At 28.8% G+C, this 26821-nt stretch overlaps 4 protein-coding genes and 1 non-coding gene across 9 annotated transcripts; 4 read left to right on the forward strand and 1 right to left on the reverse strand.

Annotated features, from left to right (window-relative positions):
- Positions 1–107: 107 nt before the first annotated feature.
- LOC117211837 (60S acidic ribosomal protein P2) lies at positions 108–2867 on the forward strand. Its single transcript, XM_033456087.1, has 4 exons — positions 108–241; positions 826–998; positions 2521–2622; positions 2694–2867. Exons 2-4 carry the CDS (start codon positions 827–829, stop codon positions 2762–2764), a joined length of 345 nt encoding a protein of 114 aa, XP_033311978.1. The 5' UTR covers positions 108–241; position 826; the 3' UTR covers positions 2765–2867.
- LOC117211842 lies at positions 687–759 on the forward strand. The gene has a single exon (XR_004488359.1). It is a non-coding gene; the product is annotated as a small nucleolar RNA Me28S-Am982 (small nucleolar RNA).
- Positions 2868–3454: 587 nt separating the features above from the next.
- Positions 3455–11479, forward strand: LOC117211833 (clathrin heavy chain). Its single transcript, XM_033456080.1, has 14 exons — positions 3455–3588; positions 3678–3951; positions 4875–5082; positions 5156–7003; positions 7107–7426; positions 7563–7828; positions 7913–8147; positions 8279–8661; positions 8830–9127; positions 9236–9676; positions 9759–10321; positions 10414–10636; positions 10714–10789; positions 11158–11479. The coding sequence occupies exons 2-14, from the start codon at positions 3910–3912 to the stop codon at positions 11289–11291; spliced, it is 5037 nt and encodes a 1678-aa protein (XP_033311971.1). The 5' UTR covers positions 3455–3588; positions 3678–3909; the 3' UTR covers positions 11292–11479.
- Positions 11480–14240: 2761 nt separating this feature from the next.
- On the reverse strand, positions 14241–15722 carry LOC117211836 (ribonuclease P protein subunit p29). Its single transcript, XM_033456086.1, has 5 exons — positions 15589–15722; positions 15293–15497; positions 15076–15215; positions 14530–14920; positions 14241–14432 (listed from the first exon to the last, which is right to left on the reverse strand). Exons 2-5 carry the CDS (start codon positions 15306–15308, stop codon positions 14296–14298), a joined length of 684 nt encoding a protein of 227 aa, XP_033311977.1. The 5' UTR covers positions 15309–15497; positions 15589–15722; the 3' UTR covers positions 14241–14295.
- Positions 15723–17002: 1280 nt separating this feature from the next.
- LOC117211834 (UHRF1-binding protein 1) lies at positions 17003–26601 on the forward strand. Of its 5 annotated transcripts, XM_033456084.1 has the most exons (19): positions 17003–17227; positions 17621–17822; positions 17974–18165; positions 18251–18476; positions 18570–18736; positions 18810–18969; positions 19039–19296; positions 19378–19617; positions 19738–19764; positions 20667–20759; positions 20835–21022; positions 21097–21334; positions 21420–22624; positions 22703–22837; positions 23437–23448; positions 24449–24811; positions 24884–25031; positions 25239–25252; positions 26159–26289. In XM_033456084.1, exons 1-19 carry the CDS (start codon positions 17184–17186, stop codon positions 26159–26161), a joined length of 3915 nt encoding a protein of 1304 aa, XP_033311975.1. In that variant the 5' UTR covers positions 17003–17183; the 3' UTR covers positions 26162–26289. The 5 variants fall into 5 exon arrangements, with proteins under 5 accessions (XP_033311975.1, XP_033311972.1, XP_033311973.1 ...); XM_033456081.1 differs by lacking the exon at positions 25239–25252 and having other exon boundaries at positions 26159–26601; XM_033456082.1 differs by lacking the exons at positions 23437–23448; positions 25239–25252 and having other exon boundaries at positions 26159–26601.
- The last annotated feature ends 220 nt before the right edge of the window (positions 26602–26821 follow it).

Below are 26821 nucleotides of genomic sequence, written 5' to 3' on the forward strand. Positions count from 1 at the left end.
GAGAGTGTTATATATATATCAATTTTTTTATTATGTAAATTCATATTATTGTAGAAATAAAAATTATATAAGTTGGAAATTTAATATTGTATTTGTTTACGATAGATGGCGTTTCAATAGATATAAATGTTTCCTTCCTTTAAAGTTTGGTGTTCTATGTTCTTTACCTTCTATCAACGCTTCGAAGTGAACGTACTTTTCTTTTTGAGCGTGTACACGTTTCGTGTCGCAAGGCTTAAAGGTAAATATATGGATTTAAATGTAATTTATAATAAATAATATTGTTCATTTTAAGTGTGCCACCTATTCATATATTAAATAATTAAATTTATTTATAATATAATATATTACATTACAAGATGATTTACGATACAATAAAGATTTCATTATTCACGTGTATTTGTTATTCATAATTTTTCTAATATAGTTAATTATATTATTATATTTTAAGTTTTATTATTTCAATATTATGTAATTGTACAAATTATTATACGAATAATTAATTATACAAATATCTTATACACTCTGTGTATAGTTAATAGTATCTGAAACGCAAAAATAGATTTCAGTATAAGGAGACGTAAAAAATTATATTTAGATTCCTATATATCTAATGCTAATTATTTTTCTTGATAAACGAATGTTATTTGTTGCCAAATTCACTTATGTATAATACTAATATGCACTGTATATGATGATATAAATATTCACCATCTTTCGACTGAGAACTGTGATGGCAATTTCTTGCTGAAAGAAACTGATCAATATAAATAATGACGAGATATTAGATTCAAAAGGGCATTCAAAATGTGTTTCTTATTTCAGAATGCGTTACGTGGCCGCTTATCTTTTAGCTACCCTGGGAGGGAAAGCATCTCCTAGTCAAAATGATATTGAAAAAATTTTATCATCCGTTGGAATTGAAGCTGATACAGAAAAGCTTAAGAAAGTCATCTCAGAACTGAATGGAAAATCAGTAGATGAACTTATTGCACAAGGTACAACTTCTTTAAATTTAAATATTAACACATACATGTGTATAGATAAACTATGAAATAATTCAATGTTTAAAATATCTTTTTTACTAATATCTATAAAAGAAACAATTACTATGTGAGTCTGTCAGAAGTTAAATTAATCAGCTCTATTTTATATGAATTTCTCAATTTCATCAAGTTTCAGTTTTGTCAGATACACATTCAATATTTTAACCTTTTGCGCTTAATGACTTTCTTAGTCTGGTGAAGTAGCAACTCGAGATGATTTGCGCATATGTGATGAGTGTCTTACAGGTAACATAAAATGATTATATACACAAATTAACTTACAAGAACATTATATTCTAATAATTTATTTTAAAAAATTTCCGTTTTTAAAAATGTGATTTTGTAATATTAATTTCTGTATTTTTTTGTATGGTAATTTATAAAGCATTCACCAAGATGCATCCTTACTTTGGCCAAAATTCTTCTTTGGTGACATTATGTCATATTTGCCAAATTGAATGTTATAACAATATTCTCCCTCTTATATCTTTCTTGCAGCATAACCGTTTGTTTCAGTTATTACTTGATTTATCGGTAAGAAATATCTTTAAAAAATTCAATGGTTCAACGTTTGAGGATACCTGTGGCCTTTCAGGTTTTTCGTCGGCTATGACTTTTATTCTCGGCGGTATTTCGCTAGATTCTTCAAAAGGTGTCCATTCTGAATTATTAGGATTATATGGGGCATCACTGTCACTTTTGGATTCACTATCTACTATTCTAATCTTTCGATTTCTTACACTTAATACTATGTCACTATTTCCATCACTGCTTTCATTTTCTTTATCCTTCATGGATCGATCTTGTCTCTCAACAATTCAAAATCAAATTCATCTTCATTTGAACAAATTTCATTTCCAAAATCCATTTTTTAGGGCTTCTAAGCCACCAATCAAAATCATCGAATCCAAACTAATGTAGGAGACGTCAGAACCATGGTTTTGGAGGAGTTTGAGATTAAATATCTTTTATCCCCATTTCAAAGTGTGACACTTCCTAACAAAGAACATAAAGACCTAAGGTACCTATTTTCGAAAAATACTGTGCTATCATTAATTGGCGATGACAAAATCTAACAGAGACTTGCTTCTCACTCGCCATTGCCGTATGAAACGCTGTAGCGATTGAGTCGCCTCTTGAGCGCAAAGGGTTAAGAAACAAAGGGCTTATTTTCACGAACCTATTTGTTACAAAGAAATGGCATAAATAATCGCAAATTTCAAGATATATTTTTAAAAATAATGTTTATGATCGCAATTTTTCTCTATTTTCCAATTTATAGAGTTGATCAGTAAGGCTGTTAAATGACTTGTCTATATCTATTTTTATCTTAACATGGTTTGTTTTGTTTTGGAAATAATGTTTTGTCAAATTAATTAAAAACTGTTTTGTTTCATTGATATCAATGTATTAATATTATTCGACATTCTACTAACACAGGTCAGTTTAACAAAAAGATGTTTGATTCTTTCAGGGATGGAAAAATTATTATCCATGCCAGTTGGTGGTGCTGTAGCTGTTAGTGCAGATGCTGCACCTGCAGGAGGTGCAGCAGCCCCAGCTGAAGAAAAGAAAGGTAAATGTTATATGAATATATAATACAATTAGAAATTATATAAAAATTATTCACATAATTTCTGTTTACAGAAGAGAAAAAACCAGCGAAAGAGGAATCTGAATCGGAAGACGACGACATGGGTTTCGGTCTCTTTGATTAAAATGACCAACAATTATATCTGTATAATATTTGTGCAACATATGTATTATACAGTTTTGACAACAGCTCTGAAAATGAAATAAATTTTATTTTTAATTTATTAATACTTAATTTTATTAAATTGATACTTAACATACTTTAATTCAATTAAATCTTAATCATCCTTTTGTGTGTATATATTGTCGAATAGTTATAAATACCTATAGACCTCAAATTTTCTGAATTAATATTGCAACATACTTAACGTACTTTAACTCAATTAATTCTTAATCATCTATTTGTGTCTATATATTGTCGGATAGTTATAAATACTTATAGACCTTAAATTTTCTGAATTGATATTGCAACATAACGTACTTTAATTCAATTAATTTTTAATTATCTATTTGTATCTATATATTGTCGAATAGTTATAAATACCTATAAAGCTCAAATTTTATGAATTAATATTGCAACAATCTTCGTGCATAGATATGTGATTCAAAACTTCAAACTCTTGAAAAATCATGTTATAATACAACTTTTAATTATGATTCCTATTTCCTTTACTGTAGTAGTAAGCTCTAGTGAGACTGGATATTAATTTCCTATACGAGGAAATGTACATGATGGAAAACGTATACGTAATGTACTCAATTGTGCGCCGTTGCAGCTTCATTCATAGCATGGAGTGGGGGTTGAGAATTGAAGAAAGGAAGGGGTGATGTTGGAGAGATTTGCTAGAAAATCCAGTTACGTGTATTCTTACGCTACCGAACGTTTAAATTGACGGAATTAAAAAGATAATTGTGGTTATTCGATATTCGGTTACAGGTCTCGTATAATGTAACTATTTGGATGCGTTTACAAACGTTTGGCAATATCAGAATATAGGATCGATCGAAACACTTTTGTACTTGAGGGACTATTTTTAGATAGAGGGGCGGTCATTGGCGGCCATGATGGGTGTCAGCGGCAAGTAGTGACGGCATTCACTTTGCGTCAGTTGGTTTTGTGCGCTGATGGTTGGACCGAGGTTTTTTGGTTGAGAAGAGCGCACTATAAGCCAAAACAGTTGTACATAGGAACGATAGACAGCCGCGATAGATTTTTCATTAGGTAACCGCGGCTGAAAAACCTCGAAAATTTTGGGAAAACATTAGGAAAATGACGCAGTTACTACCCATAAGGTTTCAAGAACATCTCCAGGTAGGTGACCTGCTTTCGTACCCGGCTCTTCTATTATTTCGACACGTCGTCAAACAGCTTCATTTTCGCCAACTACATTTTCAATTTCATTTTACTATTATAACGTTCTTCTAGAAAATTTTTAGCTGCCAGTTTTATTGCCGTAACGAGGAAATACAAATTCCGTTAAAATACTTTTGAATTGACATTACTTTGACAGGTATAATAGTGATCGCATGTTCGTTCGTTATACTAAATTTTTATCAATTTATATGAACGTTCGTAATAGGATATTTAGAGGTTAACTAATCATAATATTATTCTGTATAGCAGTGTCGACGAGAAAAATAAATTGATTTTTTTTATCAACGAGGGCCACGTCTACTCGACATATACGCCCCTTATTTCCGTCTTTATACATCGTGAATTTTCTAATTAAAATATTCGTTATGTTTCGCAAATCTCGCGATAGCAATATGGAATTAGATTATGATTCATTAATTCGTCTGTAATTTACTTCTTTATGATAGTGATTTGCGATTTCGCGTGAAATAGCTTTTAATTGCAATCATGTATCATTATGTATTTTTTATTCTACATTCCAGATAAACTGCATTTAACTAATCTATTTCTCCCATCTTCCTGAAGCTGATGAAATTAATTCTTAGCGTGAAATATAATTTAGTTCAATAACAATTTTTATTAAATTTTCAGATTAGATAAAAATCAATGTGGAACACTTTTATGCTTATTTATCTTAAATTAATTATTAAATATGTTTAATATAAAATTATATTAAAAGCTCCCTCCAATAATTTTGATACATTAAAGTTATTTAAAGAATAAGATATTCTAATTACAATTTATAGAATATTTAGATATATTTCAATTAAAGAGCTGTTTCTCAGTATGATAATTTGTTTTTGTCATTTTCTTTTTTCTAGCTTACAGCTGTTGGGATTAATGCTAACAATGTCAGCTTTAACACACTCACAATGGAATCTGATAAATTTATTTGTGTTCGAGAAAAAGTTGGTGATACTGCACAGGTAGTTATTATCGATATGAATGATTCTGCAAATCCAATCAGGAGACCTATTTCTGCAGATTCTGCGATCATGAATCCTGCAAGTAAAGTAATAGCTTTAAAAGGTAATAATTAATATAAAATAAATACATGGAACTTAATAATAAATTTAGTAACATATTTTATTCTTACTATTAGCAATGAAAACTCTTCAGATTTTTAACATAGAAATGAAATCAAAAATGAAAGCTCATACAATGACAGAAGATGTAGTCTTTTGGAAGTGGATATCATTAAATACTTTGGCATTGGTAACAGAAACTGCAGTTTATCACTGGTCTATGGAAGGAGAATCTACACCGAATAAAATGTTTGACAGACATTCGTCACTAAATGGCTGTCAAATAATTAATTATAGAACTGATCCAAAACAAACATGGCTATTATTGATTGGTATTTCTGCTCAGCACAATAGAGTGGTTGGTGCTATGCAACTTTATTCTGTCGAGAGAAAATGTTCTCAACCAATCGAAGGACATGCTGCTTCTTTTGCCCAATTTAAAATGGAAGGAAACGCAGAACCAAGTAACTTATTTTGTTTTGCTGTCAGAACAGTACAAGGTGCAAAGCTCCATATTATCGAAGTAGGTCAACCTCCTGCTGGTAATCATCCTTTCCCAAAGAAGGCAGTAGATGTTTTTTTCCCACCAGAAGCTGGAAATGACTTTCCTGTCGCTATGCAAGTCAGCTCAAAGTATGATGTTATATATTTAATAACAAAGTATGGCTATATACATATGTATGATATTGAATCTGCTACATGTATATTTATGAATCGCATATCTGGAGAAACTATTTTTGTCACTGCACCGCATGAAGCATCTGGTGGTATAATAGGAGTAAATCGGAAAGGTCAAGTATTATCTGTATCCGTTGATGAAGAAAACATAATTCCATATATAAATGGAGTACTACAAAATTCTGAACTTGCATTGCGAATGGCTGTAAGAAATAATTTGTCAGGAGCTGAAGACTTGTTCGTCAGGAAATTTAATTTGCTTTTCCAAAATGGTCAATACGCGGAAGCAGCCAAAGTTGCAGCAAATGCTCCGAAAGGAATACTTCGAACTCCGGCGACTATTCAACGGTTCCAACAGGTACCAACTACGCAAGGACAAACATCACCCTTATTGCAATATTTTGGAATACTTCTAGATCAAGGACAATTAAATAAATATGAATCTTTAGAATTATGTCGTCCAGTGCTTGTGCAAGGTCGTAAGCAGCTTCTTGAGAAATGGTTGAAAGAAGATAAATTAGAATGTAGCGAAGAATTGGGTGACTTAGTGAAACAAGCTGATCCAACTTTAGCTCTTAGTGTTTATTTAAGAGCTAATGTCCCTAATAAAGTTATACAATGTTTTGCAGAAACTGGACAATTCCAGAAAATTGTACTGTATGCTAAGAAAGTTTCTTATACCCCTGATTATATATTTTTGTTAAGGAATGTCATGAGAATTAATCCAGATCAGGGTGTAGCATTCGCCCAGATGTTGGTCCAAGATGATGAACCCTTAGCCGATATCAACCAAATTGTGGATATATTCATGGAACAAAACATGGTTCAACAATGTACAGCATTTTTATTGGATGCTTTGAAAAATAATCGGCCAAGTGAAGGAGCTTTACAAACACGACTTTTAGAAATGAACTTAATGTCTGCTCCACAAGTTGCTGATGCAATCTTAGGAAATCAAATGTTCACACACTATGACAGAGCTCACATTGCACAGTTATGTGAAAAAGCTGGCTTATTACAACGTGCTTTGGAACATTACACCGATTTGTATGACATTAAGAGAGCTGTAGTACATACACATTTACTTTCTCCGGATTGGCTTGTAGGATTTTTTGGAACATTATCAGTTGAAGATTCTTTGGAATGTTTGAAGGCAATGTTGACTGCTAACATAAGACAGAATTTACAAATCTGTATTCAAATTGCAACAAAATATCATGAACAGTTGACTACTAAAGCACTGATAGGTATTTATAATTTGCTAATAATGTTATTTTAAACATATATTGATTTATGTTATTTATATTACTATGTATTGGTTTATTTACTTCATATAATCATTATTTTCAGATCTATTTGAAAGTTTTAAATCATATGAGGGACTGTTTTATTTCCTGGGATCTATTGTTAATTTCAGTCAAGATCAAGAAGTACATTTTAAATATATTCAAGCAGCATGTAAAACTGGACAAATTAAAGAAGTGGAACGAATTTGTAGAGAAAGTAATTGTTACAATCCAGAACGTGTAAAAAATTTCCTCAAAGAGGCAAAATTATCTGACCAGTTACCTTTGATCATTGTTTGTGATCGATTCGATTTTGTACATGATCTTGTACTGTATCTCTACCGAAATAATTTACAAAAATACATAGAAATTTACGTTCAAAAAGTAAGTTTCATTAATCGTCATTCTGCATCGAATTTAATATAAGAGTTATAAATTTTGTAATGACTAAACTTTACGACAAATAATAATTACAATATAGTTTCTAGCTTTATTTATTGTAATGGTGGTTTAATTTTAGGTAAATCCGTCACGTCTACCAGTTGTAGTGGGTGGTTTACTTGATGTAGATTGCTCAGAGGATATAATAAAAAATTTAATCCTTGTGGTACGTGGTCAGTTCTCTACTGACGAACTTGTAGAAGAAGTTGAGAAGAGAAACCGTTTGAAGCTCTTACTTCCATGGCTGGAGTCTCGTGTCCATGAAGGTTGTGTTGAACCTGCAACGCATAATGCACTAGCGAAGATATACATTGACAGTAATAATAATCCAGAGAGATTTCTTAAGTAAGTAAATCTAAATATATCTTGACATAGCAAAAAAATATATTATATAAAATGTTCTTTATTAACTAAATTTTAATTTTACAGAGAGAATCAATTTTATGATAGTAGAGTAGTAGGAAAATATTGTGAAAAACGTGATCCACATTTAGCGTGTATTGCGTATGAGCGTGGTCAATGCGATAGGGAATTGATAAGCGTATGTAACGAAAATAGCCTTTTCAAAAGTGAAGCTAGATATTTAGTGAGACGTAGAGATCCAGATTTATGGGCTGAAGTTCTTCTTGAGAGCAACCCTTACAAAAGGCCGTTGATTGATCAGGTAAGTTTACAGTAAAGGAAAATGATAAAAGTAGCGTCAATAATTTTTTAAACATTTAATGAAAATTTGTTTTTATAATTTTAACTATGCTTGTATGCAATTGTTATGAAATTATCGAGATTTCTTTGTAGGTTGTACAAACAGCTTTATCAGAAACACAAGATCCTGAAGATATATCGGTTACTGTTAAAGCATTTATGACTGCTGATTTACCCAATGAACTAATTGAGCTTCTTGAGAAAATCGTACTCGACAGTAGTGTATTTAGTGATCATCGCAATTTACAAAATCTTTTGATTTTAACGGCAATAAAGGCTGATCGTACGCGTGTTATGGAGTACATCAATCGGCTGGATAATTATGACGCTCCTGACATTGCTAACATTGCTATTAACAATGAGTTATACGAAGAAGCTTTTGCCATCTTTAAAAAATTCGATGTGAACACGTCAGCTATCCAAGTTTTAATCGAGCAGGTTAATAATTTAGACAGAGCTTACGAATTTGCTGAAAGGTGAGCTATAATGAATTAAATTTGTAGAAAGTATCTATGTATGAAATTTGTAGAAAGTACTATGTATGAAATTTAACGTGAAATAGTATATTAATGAACTGAATAACATAATTAGTAGAATGGTTGATTGTAATTCATTTTTTAAAAATTAATGGTCTGTTCTTATAGATGTAATGAACCGCCGGTATGGTCTCAATTAGCCAGAGCACAATTACAACAAGGTTTAGTGAAAGAAGCCATAGATAGTTTTATTAAGGCTGACGATCCATCAGCGTATGTAGATGTAGTAGAAACTACTCATCGAACTTCTCATTGGGAGGATTTGGTTCGTTACTTGCAAATGGCTCGCAAAAAAGCGCGTGAATCTTTCATTGAAAGTGAATTAATTTACGCATATGCAAGAACCAATAGACTTGCAGATCTTGAAGAATTTATTTCTGGTCCTAATCATGCCGACATACAAAAGGTAAGTTTTATGTATACATATTAGATATGTAATATTTATTTATGTATATTATCTCTAAAACAGATATATTTATGTCCATAAATGTAAATCTATATTACTTGTTATTAGATTGGCGATAGATGTTTCGACGACAAGATGTACGATGCTGCTAAACTTTTGTACAATAATGTATCGAATTTTGCACGATTAGCTATTACGCTTGTTCACTTAAAAGAATTCCAAGGCGCCGTCGACAGCGCTCGCAAAGCGAATTCAACTCGTACTTGGAAAGAAGTTTGTTTTGCTTGTGTGGATAGCGGAGAATTTAGATTAGCACAAATGTGTGGATTACATATAGTCGTACATGCCGATGAATTAGAAGATTTAATCAATTATTATCAAGATCGGGGGCACTTTGAGGAACTTATTAATTTATTGGAAGCTGCTTTGGGACTTGAAAGAGCGCATATGGGAATGTTCACTGAATTAGCTATACTTTATAGCAAGTATAAACCTCAACGAATGCGAGAACATCTTGAACTTTTCTGGTCTCGAGTTAATATACCGAAGGTATACTATTAATTACATTTAAAATATTTGAATATGAACAAAATGGAAAAGAATGTATTATATTTATTAATAAAATATATAGGTACTCCGTGCAGCAGAGCAAGCACATTTATGGGCAGAGCTTGTATTTTTATATGATAAATATGAAGAGTACGACAATGCAGTCCTTGCAATGATGCAACACCCTACTGAAGCATGGCGAGAAGGTCATTTCAAAGATGTGATTACTAAAGTGGCAAACGTTGAACTTTATTACAAAGCTATACAGTTTTATGTCGAATATAAACCCCTACTTCTGAATGATATACTACTTGTACTTGCTCCACGCATGGATCATACGAGAGCAGTTGCATATTTCAAGAGAACAGGGCATTTACAACTTGTAAAACCATACTTGAGGTCGGTTCAAGCATTAAATAATAAAGCAATTAATGAAGCATTAAACGGTCTACTTATTGACGAAGAAGATTATCAGGGACTCAGAACATCGATTGATGCGTTCGATAATTTTGATAATATTGCGTTAGCGCAACAACTGGAGAAACATGAATTAATTGAATTTAGAAGAATTGCCGCATACTTGTACAAAGGAAATAACAGATGGAAACAATCGGTGGAACTATGTAAGAAGGATCGATTGTTTAGGTAAAACATTTAAATATTCTATTTATATGAGTTTTCATTATTTATTTCTATTTTCGTTATTCAGTATTTTAATTATTATGTTAACTGAATAGAGATGCTATGGAATATGCAGCAGAATCTCGCAATCCCGAAGTTGCTCAAGAATTATTAGAGTGGTTCTTGGAGAGAGGATCAAAGGATTGTTTCGCAGCATGTCTGTTTCATTGTTATGATTTACTTCATCCAGATGTTATTTTGGAACTTGCGTGGAGACATCGTATTTTACATTTCGCTATGCCGTATCTTATACAAGTTGCGCGGGAATATATTACTAAGGTAATACCTCTCATAATTCAATATATTTAATTGCCAACATTTTATTATTATGATAATGACATATATTTTTTTGAAAGGTTGATAAACTGGAAGAAGCTGAAAGTCGCCGCATGGAAGAAACTGATCATCAAGAACATAAACCTATGATTATGCGTAAGTATTTATTTCTTAGTTTAAATATTTTTTAAGAATTTAAATAAATTATTAAAAGAAACTATGTTAGAAATTTTTATAAATTGTACATGCGTGAAGATGGCAGTGCTATTTAAGGGGAAAATTTGTTTCTCTTTTGTTATGACGTGAACAATCTTTTTATAAATTAATCTAGAGCAAAAAATAAAGATTTACAACTTTTCTTTGTAAATATACGCTAAAGCAATTTCTTACAACATATAAGTCTTATTCAACACAAAATTATGTAATTATTTTTGATATAATAGAAAAAAATTCTTGAAGAAATAACAAATATGTGTCATATATATTTTGTATCTTATCATATCGTATGTATTTTCTATCTATAGCGGAACCTCAGTTAATGTTGACAGCAGGACCAGGTATGATGGCACCTGGTTATGCACCACAAGGCGTATATGGAGCACCACCGCAAGGTGTCTATGCACCACCTGCAGCGGCGTACCAGGCTTATGGTATGTGAAACACAATGTGCAACACGTTCAGTAACAGAGATCAACAAAATCTACTTTTCTATAATATCTAGGTAGAACAAGATTATTTCAATAGCTCACAATTATATAAAATGCTAAAATAATATCATTAAAGAGAAAAGCGTTGCCGCAAGATAATTGTAACATAAATAAAAATAATGAATTCAAAGTAAACTACAAAATATTTAAGCGCGAATTTCTAGTTTATGAGTAACATTTATAAAATAATTAATTTACTGTTAAAGTAATTAAAGAGTACACATTGACCATTGTTTATGGAAAAAAGGAAATAATCGTAATAAAAACAAAAAAAATACTTAAATATTTTGCGAATTCACATCGTATAACGAATGTTTAAACGAGTATGCAATAGTAATAATTTTAGTAATCCATATTATATTGCAACATTCTACATTCTACCAATTGAATTGGGTTATTTTATGTTACTTCATAAAGTAACTATCAACATACTTTCACCGGAATATCGATGTATTGCGTACGTACGTGCCTTTGTTTAAGTATTGAAAGAAGTTTTAGTTTAAGATAATATAAAATTAACAATATTAAACAAAAATATTTGTAAGTTTCAATTCAATAAATGTGTCATGAAATTACACAGTGCTTCCTTTTTGGTAAAAGAAAAGAAGAAAATTGGGCTAAACATATTTAAGTGATTATTAAGAGAAACGATAAGTACTCAAAACTAACATATATTCATGTCCATCCAATGGAAAATGAAATATGGTGAAAATATTATTCTAATATATAATTTGTAGTAATAAAATAAAGGATCTATTTATTTAGATTCAATGAAAACGTTGTTGTCACAGTCAAATGTATGAGCCTCGAAATACCTAACAAGATAAATTAAAGAGAGCGGCATATATCAGTACATCAGTATAACAACAGTGCAAAATAAAGCTGAGAAGTCTGTAAACTGTATGTAATGTATCTAGAAATTTAAATATAGTATGATATGAGATACGTTTGTATGTCTGTCAGTATATAAGTTTAGTATCTGTGTGTGTTATTGTTGTGGCATGGATAAATAACAAATTTAGCATTTGATCAGGCAGCCAAAATGTGAAGTATAGAATAGTAATATTACATGCTTTCCTAAAGGAAAAAAAAGAAAAAAGAATGATAACAAAGGTAGCTCTCTGATATATTCTCACTAGACAGAGAACATATTTAATCCATTGAAAATATAACAAACGTTATAACGATCTCGTCATATTGATGTATGGATATATGTACTGAGACTTGTTTATGCTGGCTTACAATATTATAATCTTATCTTTTTTGTACACGTTACATTAAAGTATTATAACACTTGTAAAGAAAACTCGGAGGTGTTATAAAATTATATGAACTAAGTAACAATTTTGTTTTATTAACGTGTTCATTTTTTTAGAAATATAACCAAGTTCTTTTTTTACTTATTGTATTTGGTTTACATAATGTATGTATAGTATCCTATTTGGATGTATTGTTCAGTATATTAATTGTATTAATGTATAATGACATTACAAGTATTAATGCAAGTTGGGTAGTCAGATTCCGATACATATGTAGAGAATGACAGAATCGTGTTTGTTGACGTTTCTGTTCATTAAGTGATTCATATTGTCTGTATAAAATGCTCTACTAATAAATCAGGATCAAATACAAGATGTAAAAGGTATATCGGAAAAAATAGTACCTTTTTCTGGCATATCTTACATTCAATGTTCCTAAAGGAGCAACATTATTGCATAACACATTTTTAGTGAAATTTTCTTCTGTCACATATTTCAAAAGGAGCAGGAGATATGCACTTATAAATTGTTCTCATTATTCATAAATATGAAACAAAAGTTGAAAACTGGAAAATCATAATATCACAATGATAATGTAACAGAATATTATTCAAATATTTGAATAATGTTTGTTGCAATAACGATACTGATCATTGTGAGCAACTTTCGTTTGATATTTAGCGATTGCAGTAATTTTAGCTGCATATATTAAATAAAAGATGTTAAAATTAGATAATACAAAGAAGAGTCTGTAACATTCCCAATAATCACTTCACTTTCATTAAAATTATATAACGAATGAAAATGTAGATTGAAAAATGTATCTAATACCGTTCTGCAAAAAAGATAATAATGTAATTGTATCATTGTTTGAATATTGTGGATTAAAATAAAATATTAGTAAATTTAGAAATAAATATACCAAAATTGGTTGTTAATTACACGAATATACATATACATGATCAAAATCACATGTCTGTAATGTTGAAAGTCAGTATAAAATGTGAGACATTTGTCGCTATTAAATTTATTTCAATAAACAACTGTATGAATTGAATACACAGTTTACATTAATTTTATATTCCTATATGTATTTCTTCGTTACATATTATATATTTCTATTTAGAATTTTTTTCACAGGTACTCCTATGTCAAATGCGACTAGATTTTTTTTATTAAGAAAAAGAATTTATTTTAAAAAATTCTCGTTGATGAAAGAACTAATTATTTTTGTTTGAAAAGGAATATATTTTTGTTTTATATATGTGTACATATACTCCTATGTCGAAGGTGACCAGATTTTTTTATTAAAAAAAAGAATTTATTAAAAAAAATTCTCGTTTATGAGAGAATTAATTATTTTTGTTCGAAAAGTAATATATTTGTTTTATATGTGTGTATATATATATCCTATTAGCACAATATTTATCTACTCAGTCAGCAGGTGATATTTATGAATCATATGTACGAATACTCAATGAATTTTTAAAATCAATTTTCTTGAAAATAGAATCTTCTCCTTTCTTTTTCTTTGGAAGTTTCAACAAAATTCTTTTTTCACTTTTTTTGTAGGGCAAATTGGTATTGCCCCATCTAGCATAATATTTTGCGGGATAAATATTCTATATATTAATCATTTTGTACATATTAAAAAGGAAGTTTATTTCTAATTTTACAAAAATTACAACAGATTTCCCTATAGTTCGTATATACGTCCACATTTAAACTTTTTTATTGTTCGTTCGGTAGGTCTTATAGAAAGATCTTTTCCGAAGAACTCCAATTTTATGTTTTTTAAATAAATATTTATAATAACATTATCTTTAGGTATTGCTGAAAATAAACATGAATTAATGATAGGATAAAGGAATAATAATAAAGTATGAGACATAAAAAGGAATAGAAAAAGTATAAAATACAAATTATATACTTCGCATAATATTATCTCTTCCACAAATTCTGAAAATATTTTTTGTATCTTGAACTACAATGCCACTTAATCCAACCAAACTGGGACATTTTGATCCAACAATGGAAATTTCAGCACCATGAAAATCTGCTTTAATTAACTGTTGATTAACATTTTCCCAATTTGGATCTGTAGAATCTTTCGGAATATTATTAAAAAACTTGAAGCCAAGTACTTGTTCCATATAATTTAGCCATAACTGATTTAATGGTAACAATGCTGTATATTTCATATCACTTTTGCAACTAATCTTACGTAAACCAAGCTGCATTCGTTTCCTACTAGTTAATAACTTTCCTTGACATCGTTTTTTCTTGTTCCATTTATTTTTATGCTTAGCAAATATTAGTGACTGTAAAATAATTATAATCATGTCATAATTTAAATTTCTGGTAATTAATATGAGTGTTCAATACATCAAATTTTATTAGTAATACAATATAATTCTTATTCATTTATTCATTATATATTTATATTCTATATATATATTTTTTATTATTATCATACCTTTCTTAATTCATCTGCTACCGAACCAGTATCAGAGGAAGGCAATGCATTTTGTAGAAAATTCGTGATATATTGTTCACTATTTTCACATGTACTAATTTGTTTTGTTATACTTTTAGGTAATGTTAAACATATGCTTTCTGTAACAGTTAAAATAATTAATCATGATGACATTAGTAGCATATATTAACTAATCTTTTAATTAATAGATACGTACGATTTATTTGTGCCATTATCAGTAATAATAATAGAAATGAGTTAATCAAAGTAGATTTATTTTGCTTTGTCAAATTATAATAGATGAATTACAAAACGTAAACACAAAGTACTATTGACGTTAATATATTATATTTCCAGTTCTTTCCTCAAAATTTCTCGTGTATATTATATTACATTTTAGTAAATTATCTTAGGTTAGGTGACTAGAAGAAAATTTTTTTAGGTTATTTTAAATTCAAACATGTTTAACTAATATTATAAAATGTAAATATAATGATATATTTCTGTATTAACTTAATTATGTCAATATATATATCACTACACATTTTCTTTCTAAAATCTATGAAATTTGAATCAAAAAATCTGCGAAAACGAGGCAGCACAAATTGCAGGACATGTAAATGAGTACATCTAAACAAAATAACGGTTCATCCATTCCTAAGTAGGTAAAGATGATAAGTTCTTTGTGTATTAGAAATTGAAGAAAAAGAGAAGTTATCAGACATCTATGTAAAGAATGCAAATTTAGCCTTTCTTTCATAAACTTATAAGTAGAACGATTTGTCTACTTTCACCGTGTGTTATAAGATTGTTTGTGATATGTGTGGACCTATTTTAAAGAATAAATATTTAAAGATAAGGTTTACATTTTTTCAGTTTATTATACATCTATTTAACTTATATATTTTTTAACATTATTTATATCGTTATATAAAGAGTTCTAACAATCAAGAGGTATAGTTATATAATTGGCAAGGAATGTTTCTGAATGTTGAATATTACTTTTATGATTCTACGTGAACAAGCAAGTCGAAATTTGTTTATATGACTCCGTTTTCGAAAAAATCGAGTTTGGAAATTTGCCAAGCCTAGAAGCATAATGAAGTTTAATTCCGTATTGAAGACAACAAATAAACTGAACAGTTGACAGGAGGTTACTTTACGTGTGAAGATAGGTCAAAAATGCAGAATAAAATTTTTCCATAGGATGCTTCATTCGTTTCCAAAAAAATAACATTTGAAAATTTATCTGGTACGCGTGTACTAAACCAATTTTTAACTGAATACGTTCAAAGTTTCAAATTTTATTTTTCTCTTGGATTACAAATAAATTAAAAGCTTTTGATCGATTCAAAGTTCAAATTCTATTTTCCTGAAACGGAAAAATTTTATTCTACATTTTTTATTTATTTTCGTATATAGAATAACTTTCTACTGATTGTTTACTCATACTGTCGGTAATTAAACAAATTTACATATATTAAACAAATTTTTACATTTGATTTTATTGAAAGCGAAGCGTCACATCAAAAAATTTTATTTTACATTTTTTATTTATTTTTTCAAGAGCAGAATTAATCACTTTTTTCGATTGTACCATGTTTATTGGGACACCCTGTATATTGCACTTAAAGATATAATTCGGAAAATCACGAAAAGATAAACCTTATTTGTACGCTAATTCTGTAATGCACAGATGCATGTAAATGAAATAATGCTTGAAACAACATCTTGAACGTTAAATAAATATGTTAAAAAATAGATCAATTTTATTGTATTAAGAACAGGCCGATACTCTATTTGTTAAAGTAATATTTTTCCGGTAATATAAAAATTAAGAACGTAACTAGGTATATTTTGTTGATCTTAGAATCGAAAGTTAGAAACTTTGAGAGAGGAAGACATTAAAGAAAAAAGTTAAAGAAAGAAACTAGAAATTTAGCAGTGTAGTCTACTTACTGACTACTTGAGTCGAAAGTCGTCGACAATCGTGGCATGTATGGACGGACCGTGTCTATAATCGTGGCTCGGTGTAAATGTATAGTGTCAAATTAACCATGTTGAAACGCATATTTGGCATCGTAGAAATCAATTGAGAATAATAAAAAATGGTGTCATTAATAAAAAAGCAACTATTGAAACATTTATCAAGGTATTTACACGCTAAGCTGTTAAATAAATTTCATTATTAATTACACAGTATAATTAAAAATTGTACCACCCTTAATTAAGTAGAACAAGCAAATTATAATTGTGGACAATTTTATTTATTTTGTTAATTACCGTTATTATTATTATCGTTAAATTATTAGTAGTATTTTTTCGTGTTTATCCACAATTATTAACGTAATTGTTAACATGACAAGTCTCAGATAATTATTTAAAATTACAATATAAATAAAAATGTTATCTTATGTCTGCATTATGAACAGATTTCAATATGTTATATATAAATTTACAGGAGATAAATCTATTGTAAAAAAGAAATATGCCATTGTCTCTTATTCACAATATGATGTTTATGTGTATTTATTTAAATTTATAGGTTTACCAAGAACTTATCTGCTGATAAAATAAATTTAAGTGCATTTAAAGGTGAAGGCGAACTGACAAACTTAGAACTTGATGAAATAGTTTTAACTGATTTGTTAGAATTGCCGTCATGGCTTAGATTAACAAATGCTTGGTGCAATAAAGTTTCATTTCGTATACAATGGACCAAATTAAGAAGTGTTCCTATTTTTTTGGTAAATAACAACTGTCTATTTATACATATTAATTATGTACATTTTTATATATTCATTTTTTTAATTATTTGTCGATATACTTTTCCATAATACAATAGAATTATTAATATTATGTTATAATAAAATTTTGATTAGATCTTGATATTTATAGAGTTTAGACGAAGTTCATATAGAAGTAGAAACATGTGAAGATTTAAGAGATTTATCTTCTCCGCAAGGGCTTTCTTCATATACTGGTCCTGCAAAATATTCTTTTATACATAAAGTAATCGATGGTATAACAGTGACTGTTAATACTGTATCAGTTACATTCAAAAGTCCTGCATTCATTGCTTCAGTTCAGGTACATAGTGTTATTGGTTTATTTATTAATGAAATCTGCCTTCATATCTATTAGAAGCTATTATGAAATTATTATTTTGTTGTAGATGAATCGCATTATTGTGGAATCGAAATCTGCAACATGGCAACGGTGTGATCTAAGGACTACTAGAGTGAAAGATCCTGATCGTGGACAGTTACTTATTTTTAAAGAATTAGAATGGCAGACAGTTAGAATAGAGGCACAAAGTACTAAAGATAAGAACCTTACGCCATTACGTTTACTTACGAATCAAGCAAGGTGTCGGATTACTATTAAAAAAAGAATATCAGGTTAAAAATATTTTAATAAGTAACAAATATATTTCCCATTCTTTTGTTTTCTAAGTACGATAGAATGATATAACATATGAATTTGTATTTTAGATTGTTTTGTTATGGGATCAAGACTGATTCTTATATTAGATGATCTCTTATGGGTTTTAACAGATTCACAGTTGAAAGCAGCACTTCATTTTATTGACTCTTTAGGTGGCTTGATAGAAAAAGCTACAGTATTAGAGCGTAAAACTAAAGCAGCTAGAAAATTAGAGGTCTGTAAGTGCAAAATTAGGAAAAAAAATAGAAAGTTTCAATCATATGATAAGTATATTTTCATGGTTTTAGGTATTGCCAGAGTATCAAGCACAAATATCTCAACAATCAAGAACAAAAAATCAATATAATACTGCTATCTCTAAAATTTTTACCAGATATGATGTTGTAGAAACTTCATATCATTTTCTTTGTCAAAGAATTGATTTACATTTATGTGATGATGCTGGTAGTAAGTAAATTCAAATTTTTTATTGTTTTTTTAACAACAATGTTGTAATATTATTTATTTTCTACCTAGATGGTAGATCTTCCCATCCCGACTTAAAGGATGGTGGTGCACTGCAAATTTCATTAGTTAGATTTCAAGTTGATTATTATCCATATCACTTAGCAATGGCTGATAGAAAACATTGGGCTAAATATAAAGAAAATGCTACACCTCACAGCCAATGGTTACAGCAATCCTTAAGTTCTTTTCGAAGTCAGTTTATGGATCTCATAGATTCTGGCAGAACACAGCATTCTCCTTTAACTAGGAGTCAAGGAAACATTACAGGTTTGTCTTTAAAAAGTAAACAGTCAATCACAAACATGTCTTTTTAATATTAATAAAATATCGTTTCTTATTCTCATTTAGTTAATAACACAAAAGGTTTAGGAGACAATTCGGAAAAGGGTAATCAATCTCAAAATATAAACATAACTGTTGATGACAAAAAAAAATCGCAACATCCTAGTGGTAATCCAGTGAAAAATTACATTTTGGAACAGCTGGCTAAATTAATGACGACATGCATTATAATAAGGATAGATGATTTTACCTTGTACAAAGTAACTACAACGTCTCGTAACCCTGTACCAAAAGAATTTGTTATGGGTATGTGTAAGTTTTACGATGATCAAATTAATTTATTTACTAGGTTTATTTTTTTAAAATGATCCTTTATATAAAGCTTCCATATAATATCAATAATTATTTCGTTTAATAATTGCACAGCTCAAACAAGGAAGAAACATGCAACAGGTACAGATTACAAACAGTAATAGTATATTCATATTAATATCGCATCATAAGTACCAATTAAACATAGCTTCATGTTTGAGAAGTTTTGTTGCTTCATGTGTTATGTTGTTATATCTTATATGTATCATATTATTGAGCATTAATTTACAACTTAGTACAAAACGTTTTTAACAGCAGTTCTAAATATATGAATATTATTATTATTATATATATATAAATATTATACATATATTAATTAATATATGTATAATTAATCTGAAGCGTAATTATAATATATTTAAAAGATAATCATAGTATAATTTGCTTTTCTAAAGCAAATATTTTAATCAAAATTTTTAAATATCTTTTTTATGTTCTTCTTTTAAAAGATACGTATCAGTTCTATTGCAGTTGTGAGTAATATTCAATAATCTTTTATATATTTATTTTATAGTTTCTAAGAAGAAAATTAAAAACGAAGTATGTAAAAAACATTACAAATATTCAAAAAATAAGTAATAAATTATGTAATATACTTTCCGAGTATTTCAAATGGAACGTTATTCTATTTAACATTATCTACTGCTTTTCAATTATAAAAATATAGAAAATTATAATTCTGTTAAGTAATTGAAATTTCAATCATTTATAAAGAAGCATATAATTTTTCGCGTCTTTTAAGAAGGCTTCCAATAAAAAAATTTGTTGTATTTATCTTACAGATCCTAGGGACTATGTTGTGTAGATACATATAAATGGTTATACTTCATGCAATCATTGTGGTTTGCATTTTGTAATATGTAACAGATAACATCATATGAATATTTATTGTTGTATGGAGTATATTCATAACGCATGTATGTTATTGGAGAATATATTTACATTTCTATTACACTTTATTGAAATATTTTTATGTTGCTTAGGTGACAGAGACAAATTTTGTCTTCCAGAAGATGTTACAATTGTTCATGCTGAATTTACATATTATTATTATCCTGGAGATATTACATTTCCATGTAAGTAAACATATAATTATCATGTTAACAAATTTTAAATTAATCTACAACTTCATCCATTTTATAATTGTTTAGTGCCACCACCAAAATTTTATGTACAACTGAATCCTATCCAAGTAAATTTTGATGTCTGTTCCTGCTTATGGTTTAATTCATTTGCATTAAATTTATATCATTCTCTAATGAATAAGGATAAACAATCAACATATACTTCCACTAATTTAATGTATTTTGATGTGAAAATCGAAGCTATACTTCCAAGGGCAAGTACTAAGACATTTGTATTATAGGTTAAAGTCTTGTACTACTGTACCCCCAATATACTTATTATCTTCAGGTAGTTTTTGAAAGCCAACAAGATTATCCTAATCAGAAGGATAGGCCAAAGTCTTTGCACATACAGACGTCGAGAGCGTCAATAACAAATGTTCGATCCGCAGAAAGATCTTCAAGAGCAGATTTAGCACAGTGTGTAAATGCTTTTCAAATGGGACAGATGTTTTTTGCTACAGACTTTCCAAATAGATCGAATGATTTTCATATTCTTACAGATAAATTTTTGGCACATTGCGCAGGTAAAAGTTTCGTACACAAGTATATTTTTCACATTATTATTATAAAGTATGATACATATATTTCACATTCATTTATTTATTATAGGCACTGATAATATTCGATATCCACCACCTAATTTTAGCAGTAATTCTGTAAACGAATTAGTTCGTCAATTACACCGGGAGCTTTTATGGACTGAAGCTAAAGACATATGGTGTTGTAATTTGGAACCTGTTTGGGGAGATTTTCTTGGTGCTCGTGCGGTCGGACAAAACCGACCTGTGCCGTTCCTTGATGCATTTCCTTTAACTCTATGGTGTTACATGTCTATGAAATCGTCAGAGAAAGATTCATCAGAAAATAAATCTACTGCTGACATTCATGGTCTTGCATACATAAGCAATTTAGTTAGCGTCCAGATAAATCATTATCAATATTTGTTTTTGTTAAGGTTATCGGAAGTTTTATCGGAAATGGCAACGTATCTAAATATTGATTCTAATAAAATATTAAAGGTTGATTGTGGTAGTTCACTTGTTATTGGTGCATTGATACCACAAGTAGAAGTAACATTTGTCATGCCGTCGCATACCCCTGGTAAAGAAAATTCTGGAGGTGATTTGGAATCCGTTATGCCAGATTCATCTAGCATAGCAGACGACATTCCAGGTTCGTCTATTCCATGGCAAAGTACAGAACGAGTTGAGAGCAGTAGTAAAAAGATTAATATAAATAATGAAACAATAACGCCACAAAGTGACGTATCATCAATGTTGTCAATGGATTTTATACATTCTAGTATACCTCAAACTGTTGTGACTTTTAAACAAAATGGTACCAATAAACACGAAAATAATATGCAGATAAGAAATGTAGCACCTGATAAAAGGTGCATTACTGTAGAAGAAGAGAAATCATTGCCTACTTTAAGATATAATGCTGATGCTACAAATAAGCATAGTAAAGGAGATTCGTCTTCAAATACACCATTCATTCCTAATAATTTCAACGTTGGTCTCTCTTCTATGAAAAAAGGATTAAGTAATTTGATGACATCAATTGATTCAGCTTTGAAGGCTTCTCCAGAAGATGGTAGCAGTGATACTGTATCTATAAGAAGTGATGTTAGTTCTGACAGTGAGAACTACGTTTTAATTAATCTTCAAGATCAAGAAAAATTAGATACAATGTTTTCTGTTGATAATTCAATTAGAATAACAGCAGTAGAAGAAGCTAGTGAAGTAGTTGAAGAAACTCCTGATACTCAGAGTGAAAAATCTATGGATAGTGTGTGTAAACGAAAGGATATTGTAAGTCTATGTTACATAATATAATAATGTAATACAATTGAAAACTTTAATATCCTGATTAGATATAATCCTTTTTAGGTATCTATGGCAACATTTAAATTATCTAAAGTTGAATTTATTCAACAATCTCTTGGATATGCATCATCAATTAAAGTTCAAATTTCAAATATTGGTAATGATGAATGTTCATCTATCCCATGGGATGAATTTCAGGTAATATTATCTTCTATTCATCTAAATGATAAATTTCCTGTTTGCTGATTACATACAATATGCTATTTTAAATCTATTAAATAGATCTAAATACTAAGGTTTTTTTAATATTGCTGCAATCAAAAATATATTATTCTTTAGTGTTTCTTTCATACAATAATTTCATTAGAAAGTTTAAACTTTTTTTATATACTATATGAAGTGCTTTTTATTGTGTACAGATTTAATATATTTCTAATCAATACAAATTTAACCATTTATAGAGGACATATTGCTCTGAAACTTATGTTAAAATTTGTTAAGATGTTTCGAGTATGAAATTTGATTACATTAAAATAGTAATGCAGTATCTTATTCAAATAATATTTAAGTTTTTTGTATAAACTTGGAATGTATTCATGACTAATATTTTATTCCTAGTTACATATTTCGTGTGCCACGAAACTCTTTTGATTTTATTTCTAGCTTTATATCACATACATTATAAACATTTTTTATTACATATGTATATTTATACAATGTTTGTCTTTAACTTTTTTGCATGCTTCTCCTGCGTCTCTCCTTCTCTTGTGAATGTTTTTATGTGGCACTTGTGGCAGGTCAAGAGAAAGGTATTGGCAAAGTACTCATATATTTCGTATTAAATGCCTTGTACTATGTACATTTTATTGCATGTCTAGTTCTTTTGAATTAATTATGTCACTATGCTGTACAAATTGCATATATATAAATATTTATCCTATTGATCAGTTAAAAAAGATTATTGTGAATGTATAGATTAGCTTTTTAGATTAGTATATAATAACTAAAATATAACTAGTATATAATAACTAAAGGAAAATATTTGACGATTTAGGTGATAATTTGTAAATCCTTATTGATAAGTGATTATTGATATGCAAATGATAAATTTGTAGAGTATGTGACAATTACATACAAGTTTATTATTACATTATTAAGTTGCATAATTAGCAGTTAATATTTTATTGTTATTTTTTATTTGTATATACAAACGAATTATGTAAGCATTTCAAAAGTACACACTTTTACTTTTATGTGAAGGGTTTAAAGCTTTTTAGTTTTTATTTTCATAATATGTATATGTACTCAAAGTGTAATAAGTTCATGTAGCATGGTATGAAATAATGCTTAGCTGGAATGTATTTGAAAAGCTTTCAAATGCGATTGCAGATTATGTGTATTTTATATGAATTATACGGAAATGAAAGTAGCTTTGTTTATGAAACAAGTTTTCGTAGCTTTTTATGTTAAAATTTTTTAACTTATCACATATTAATAAGAAAAAGTTAACAATATGCAACTTTTGTATTTAAATGTTTAATTACATATTATGGAAATATATATAGAGTATGCTTATAAAGAAGCTAATATTAAGGATTTGTTCTTATTATCTAATATATGCAAATGATAATTTAGTCTTCAACGATTTTATAGTTTATTTTCCATAATTTCACATTTATAGCTTAGTTTAAAATTTTTATGAATTTATTACAAAATAAAAGAATTGTAATTCTATTACATAGTAGAAATTATAATTATGATATAGGTTAAATGTTATACATATATTTTTTAATATTTTTTGTTTATTAGACAAAATTCAGTGCACGATCACGAGGTTGGGTCGAATTACCTTCAGATTCTAACTGTAGATCATGTATTAAACTACGTTTGGATCATGATTTAAAATGCAAGTCAGATTCTTGGAAATTGTCTCAAGCAAGTCGAGCTATAAGGAATAAAAATATGCACTTAAATCAGAATCAAGATAATACAGCTGAGGAAGAGGTAGATACTACTATAGATGTACATAACAAACAAAGTGTTTTGGATTTGTTTGAAGATAAATTAGAAGTTAAAGTTACTAATGTATCTATGGCCTTGTCTATGAGTTCAATAAGTGGTCTTACAGACTTAACTGAAGATGAAATTATACCTAGGCCGATACCATTGCAGGTATGTTAAATTTTATTGTATTATTTCTTTTAACTTTATTCTTAATTACATAACATTTTTATTTTATTACAGATATATCTGGAGAGTATATCATTGCGTTTAAATGAAGATCGTCCACCGAATAATATAACTTCGCCAGGACCAATTCCTATAGATCTGAATATTGCAAAGCTTAAGATAGTACGAGATGCAAATGGAGTTTTTCATATCGAACCAGTTGGTAGGTAACAATGTACAATGAAGTTTTGTTATTTGCCACTTATTATTTTCATACAAGAAAGATATATAGTGTATAATATAGTATTGTACAGTAAGTTTATAATATAGTAGGTTTTCGAAATACATGTAAGTGATAAATTCTTTTATTTAAAGATTTGTTTACTTTTTTAAAATTAATGTTATACATTGTATAATTCTGTGCATTCAGACGGCCTTTCTAATGTGAGCATTTATACAAAACAATTAGAAAAATAGTAGTAGCATTTACTGCTTTAATAATATTGTTTAATAGGACATTGAATAAATAGAATTTTAGATTTGCATTTAATTATGCAAAGGCATGTTTTATTTTTTCTCAAATCAAAAGAAAATAATTTCTGCTTATTATCACGTATGCTTATTAAAATTTTTAATGCAATTTATAAATTAGCATGAATGAATAACATATAGAATGTCCAGAAAGGTTGGGACAAAACTTATGAAAAGTTATGAAAAGTTTATGTAAACTTATGACCAAAAGTATTTTATTGAAGACTTATGAGTGTTCAAAGATTTCTGAGAAAGTAGTTCTTAAGATTCATTATACAGAATTGCAGAAAGACACAAATATATTTACTACTATTTCTACGATAGTAGGAATATTCGAAAGAGTTCAACAATCATTAGTTCGATGAATGATTTGCATCCTTGATATTCTTACAGAAGCAATTTCAAACATGTATTACAACTGTCAAAGCAATTAATAACCATTTTTTGATGCTTATAACTCTTTAATAAAGCATTTTCGGACATAAGGTTATATAAATTTTTTGATCTACTTGATCTCGTTAACATGTAGTATATGTTTTGTCCTAACATTTTTGCCCCAACATGTCCTTTTTGGACATGCTGCATATAAGGTACAAAACATTGTTTTATAACGCTGCTTATTGTTCACAAATAGTTTAGATAGTAAATATATATTGTTTACTCACCATCTATGTTCAATAAAAAATATTTAATTTCCTAATTCGTTAAAAGTAATTTTTTATTAGAAGCACAACTTTTTTGTGTATTTTATAGATCACTATAAAATATTTCCCTATACATTTCTCTATTATTAATCTAACTTAAACATTTTGTTTCTAGTAAATTTGTTGAGCAGGAGTAATTCCCTTGTAACACTCACAAGCAGTGATACTCAAATAGTCGAGAATATAAATCATGAAATGGAACTAAATATTTTAAGACAGTCCAGTAAACAGTTGAAATTGGATAATGAACAGCTTCGACGTCGTCTCAATGCTTTGGAGAAAATATCAGAAGAAAATGCGAAATTAATACGTATAAAAGAAGAATCTACTGTAATCAAATCTCATTTAAGTGCAGCACAAGAAGACATACAGCTGCTTCTGAAAGAGAAAAGAGCCTTGCAAGAAACAATAACAGAACTTCAAAATCGAATAATTGGAAGTGGCCCAGGCAGTGCTACTCGTGCATCTTGGTCATCAAAGAGATAGCATACCAGTTGTTTTGATTGTTCCAAATGTTGTAGTTCGAATAAGTCATAATAATAATTTTATTAATTATTACTTTTCATATTATTAGAAGTGAAATTTTACACAGTTGAATTATGTTTTCATAGCATCTATATTTAACTTAAAGAGAGAAAGGTATGTCATACTAGAACTTTTGGATCCTTACTATACGAATTTAATATGTTACATTGACTTTTAAGTTTTATAAAGAGAAAACTTGAATAACACATTTATTATAATATGTTATGGGCAAAAATTTCCTGAGTTTACTTGT

Source organism: Bombus bifarius, unplaced genomic scaffold, assembly GCF_011952205.1.
Source record: "Bombus bifarius isolate JDL3187 unplaced genomic scaffold, Bbif_JDL3187 scf7180000008247, whole genome shotgun sequence".
Classification (NCBI taxonomy): Eukaryota; Metazoa; Arthropoda; class Insecta; order Hymenoptera; family Apidae; genus Bombus; species Bombus bifarius.

Coding starts and splice junctions, on each gene's coding strand:
- LOC117211837 (XM_033456087.1), top strand. CDS start 827: ATGCGTTACGTGGCCGCTTATCTTTTAGCTACCCTGGGAGGGAAAGCA. Junction 999..2,520: donor AGATGAACTTATTGCACAAG/GTACAACTTCTT, acceptor TGATTCTTTCAG/GGATGGAAAAATTATTATCC. Junction 2,623..2,693: donor CCCAGCTGAAGAAAAGAAAG/GTAAATGTTATA, acceptor TTCTGTTTACAG/AAGAGAAAAAACCAGCGAAA.
- LOC117211833 (XM_033456080.1), top strand. CDS start 3,910: ATGACGCAGTTACTACCCATAAGGTTTCAAGAACATCTCCAG. Junction 9,128..9,235: donor ATCATGCCGACATACAAAAG/GTAAGTTTTATG, acceptor ACTTGTTATTAG/ATTGGCGATAGATGTTTCGA. Junction 10,637..10,713: donor CGCGGGAATATATTACTAAG/GTAATACCTCTC, acceptor TTTTTTTGAAAG/GTTGATAAACTGGAAGAAGC.
- LOC117211834 (XM_033456081.1), top strand. CDS start 17,184: ATGGTGTCATTAATAAAAAAGCAACTATTGAAACATTTATCAAG. Junction 18,477..18,569: donor TATTAAAAAAAGAATATCAG/GTTAAAAATATT, acceptor TTTGTATTTTAG/ATTGTTTTGTTATGGGATCA. Junction 18,970..19,038: donor TTTATGTGATGATGCTGGTA/GTAAGTAAATTC, acceptor TTTTCTACCTAG/ATGGTAGATCTTCCCATCCC.
- LOC117211836 (XM_033456086.1), bottom strand. Junction 14,921..15,075: donor TAGCAGATGAATTAAGAAAG/GTATGATAATAA, acceptor ATTATTTTACAG/TCACTAATATTTGCTAAGCA. Junction 14,433..14,529: donor AAGAGATAATATTATGCGAA/GTATATAATTTG, acceptor GTTTATTTTCAG/CAATACCTAAAGATAATGTT.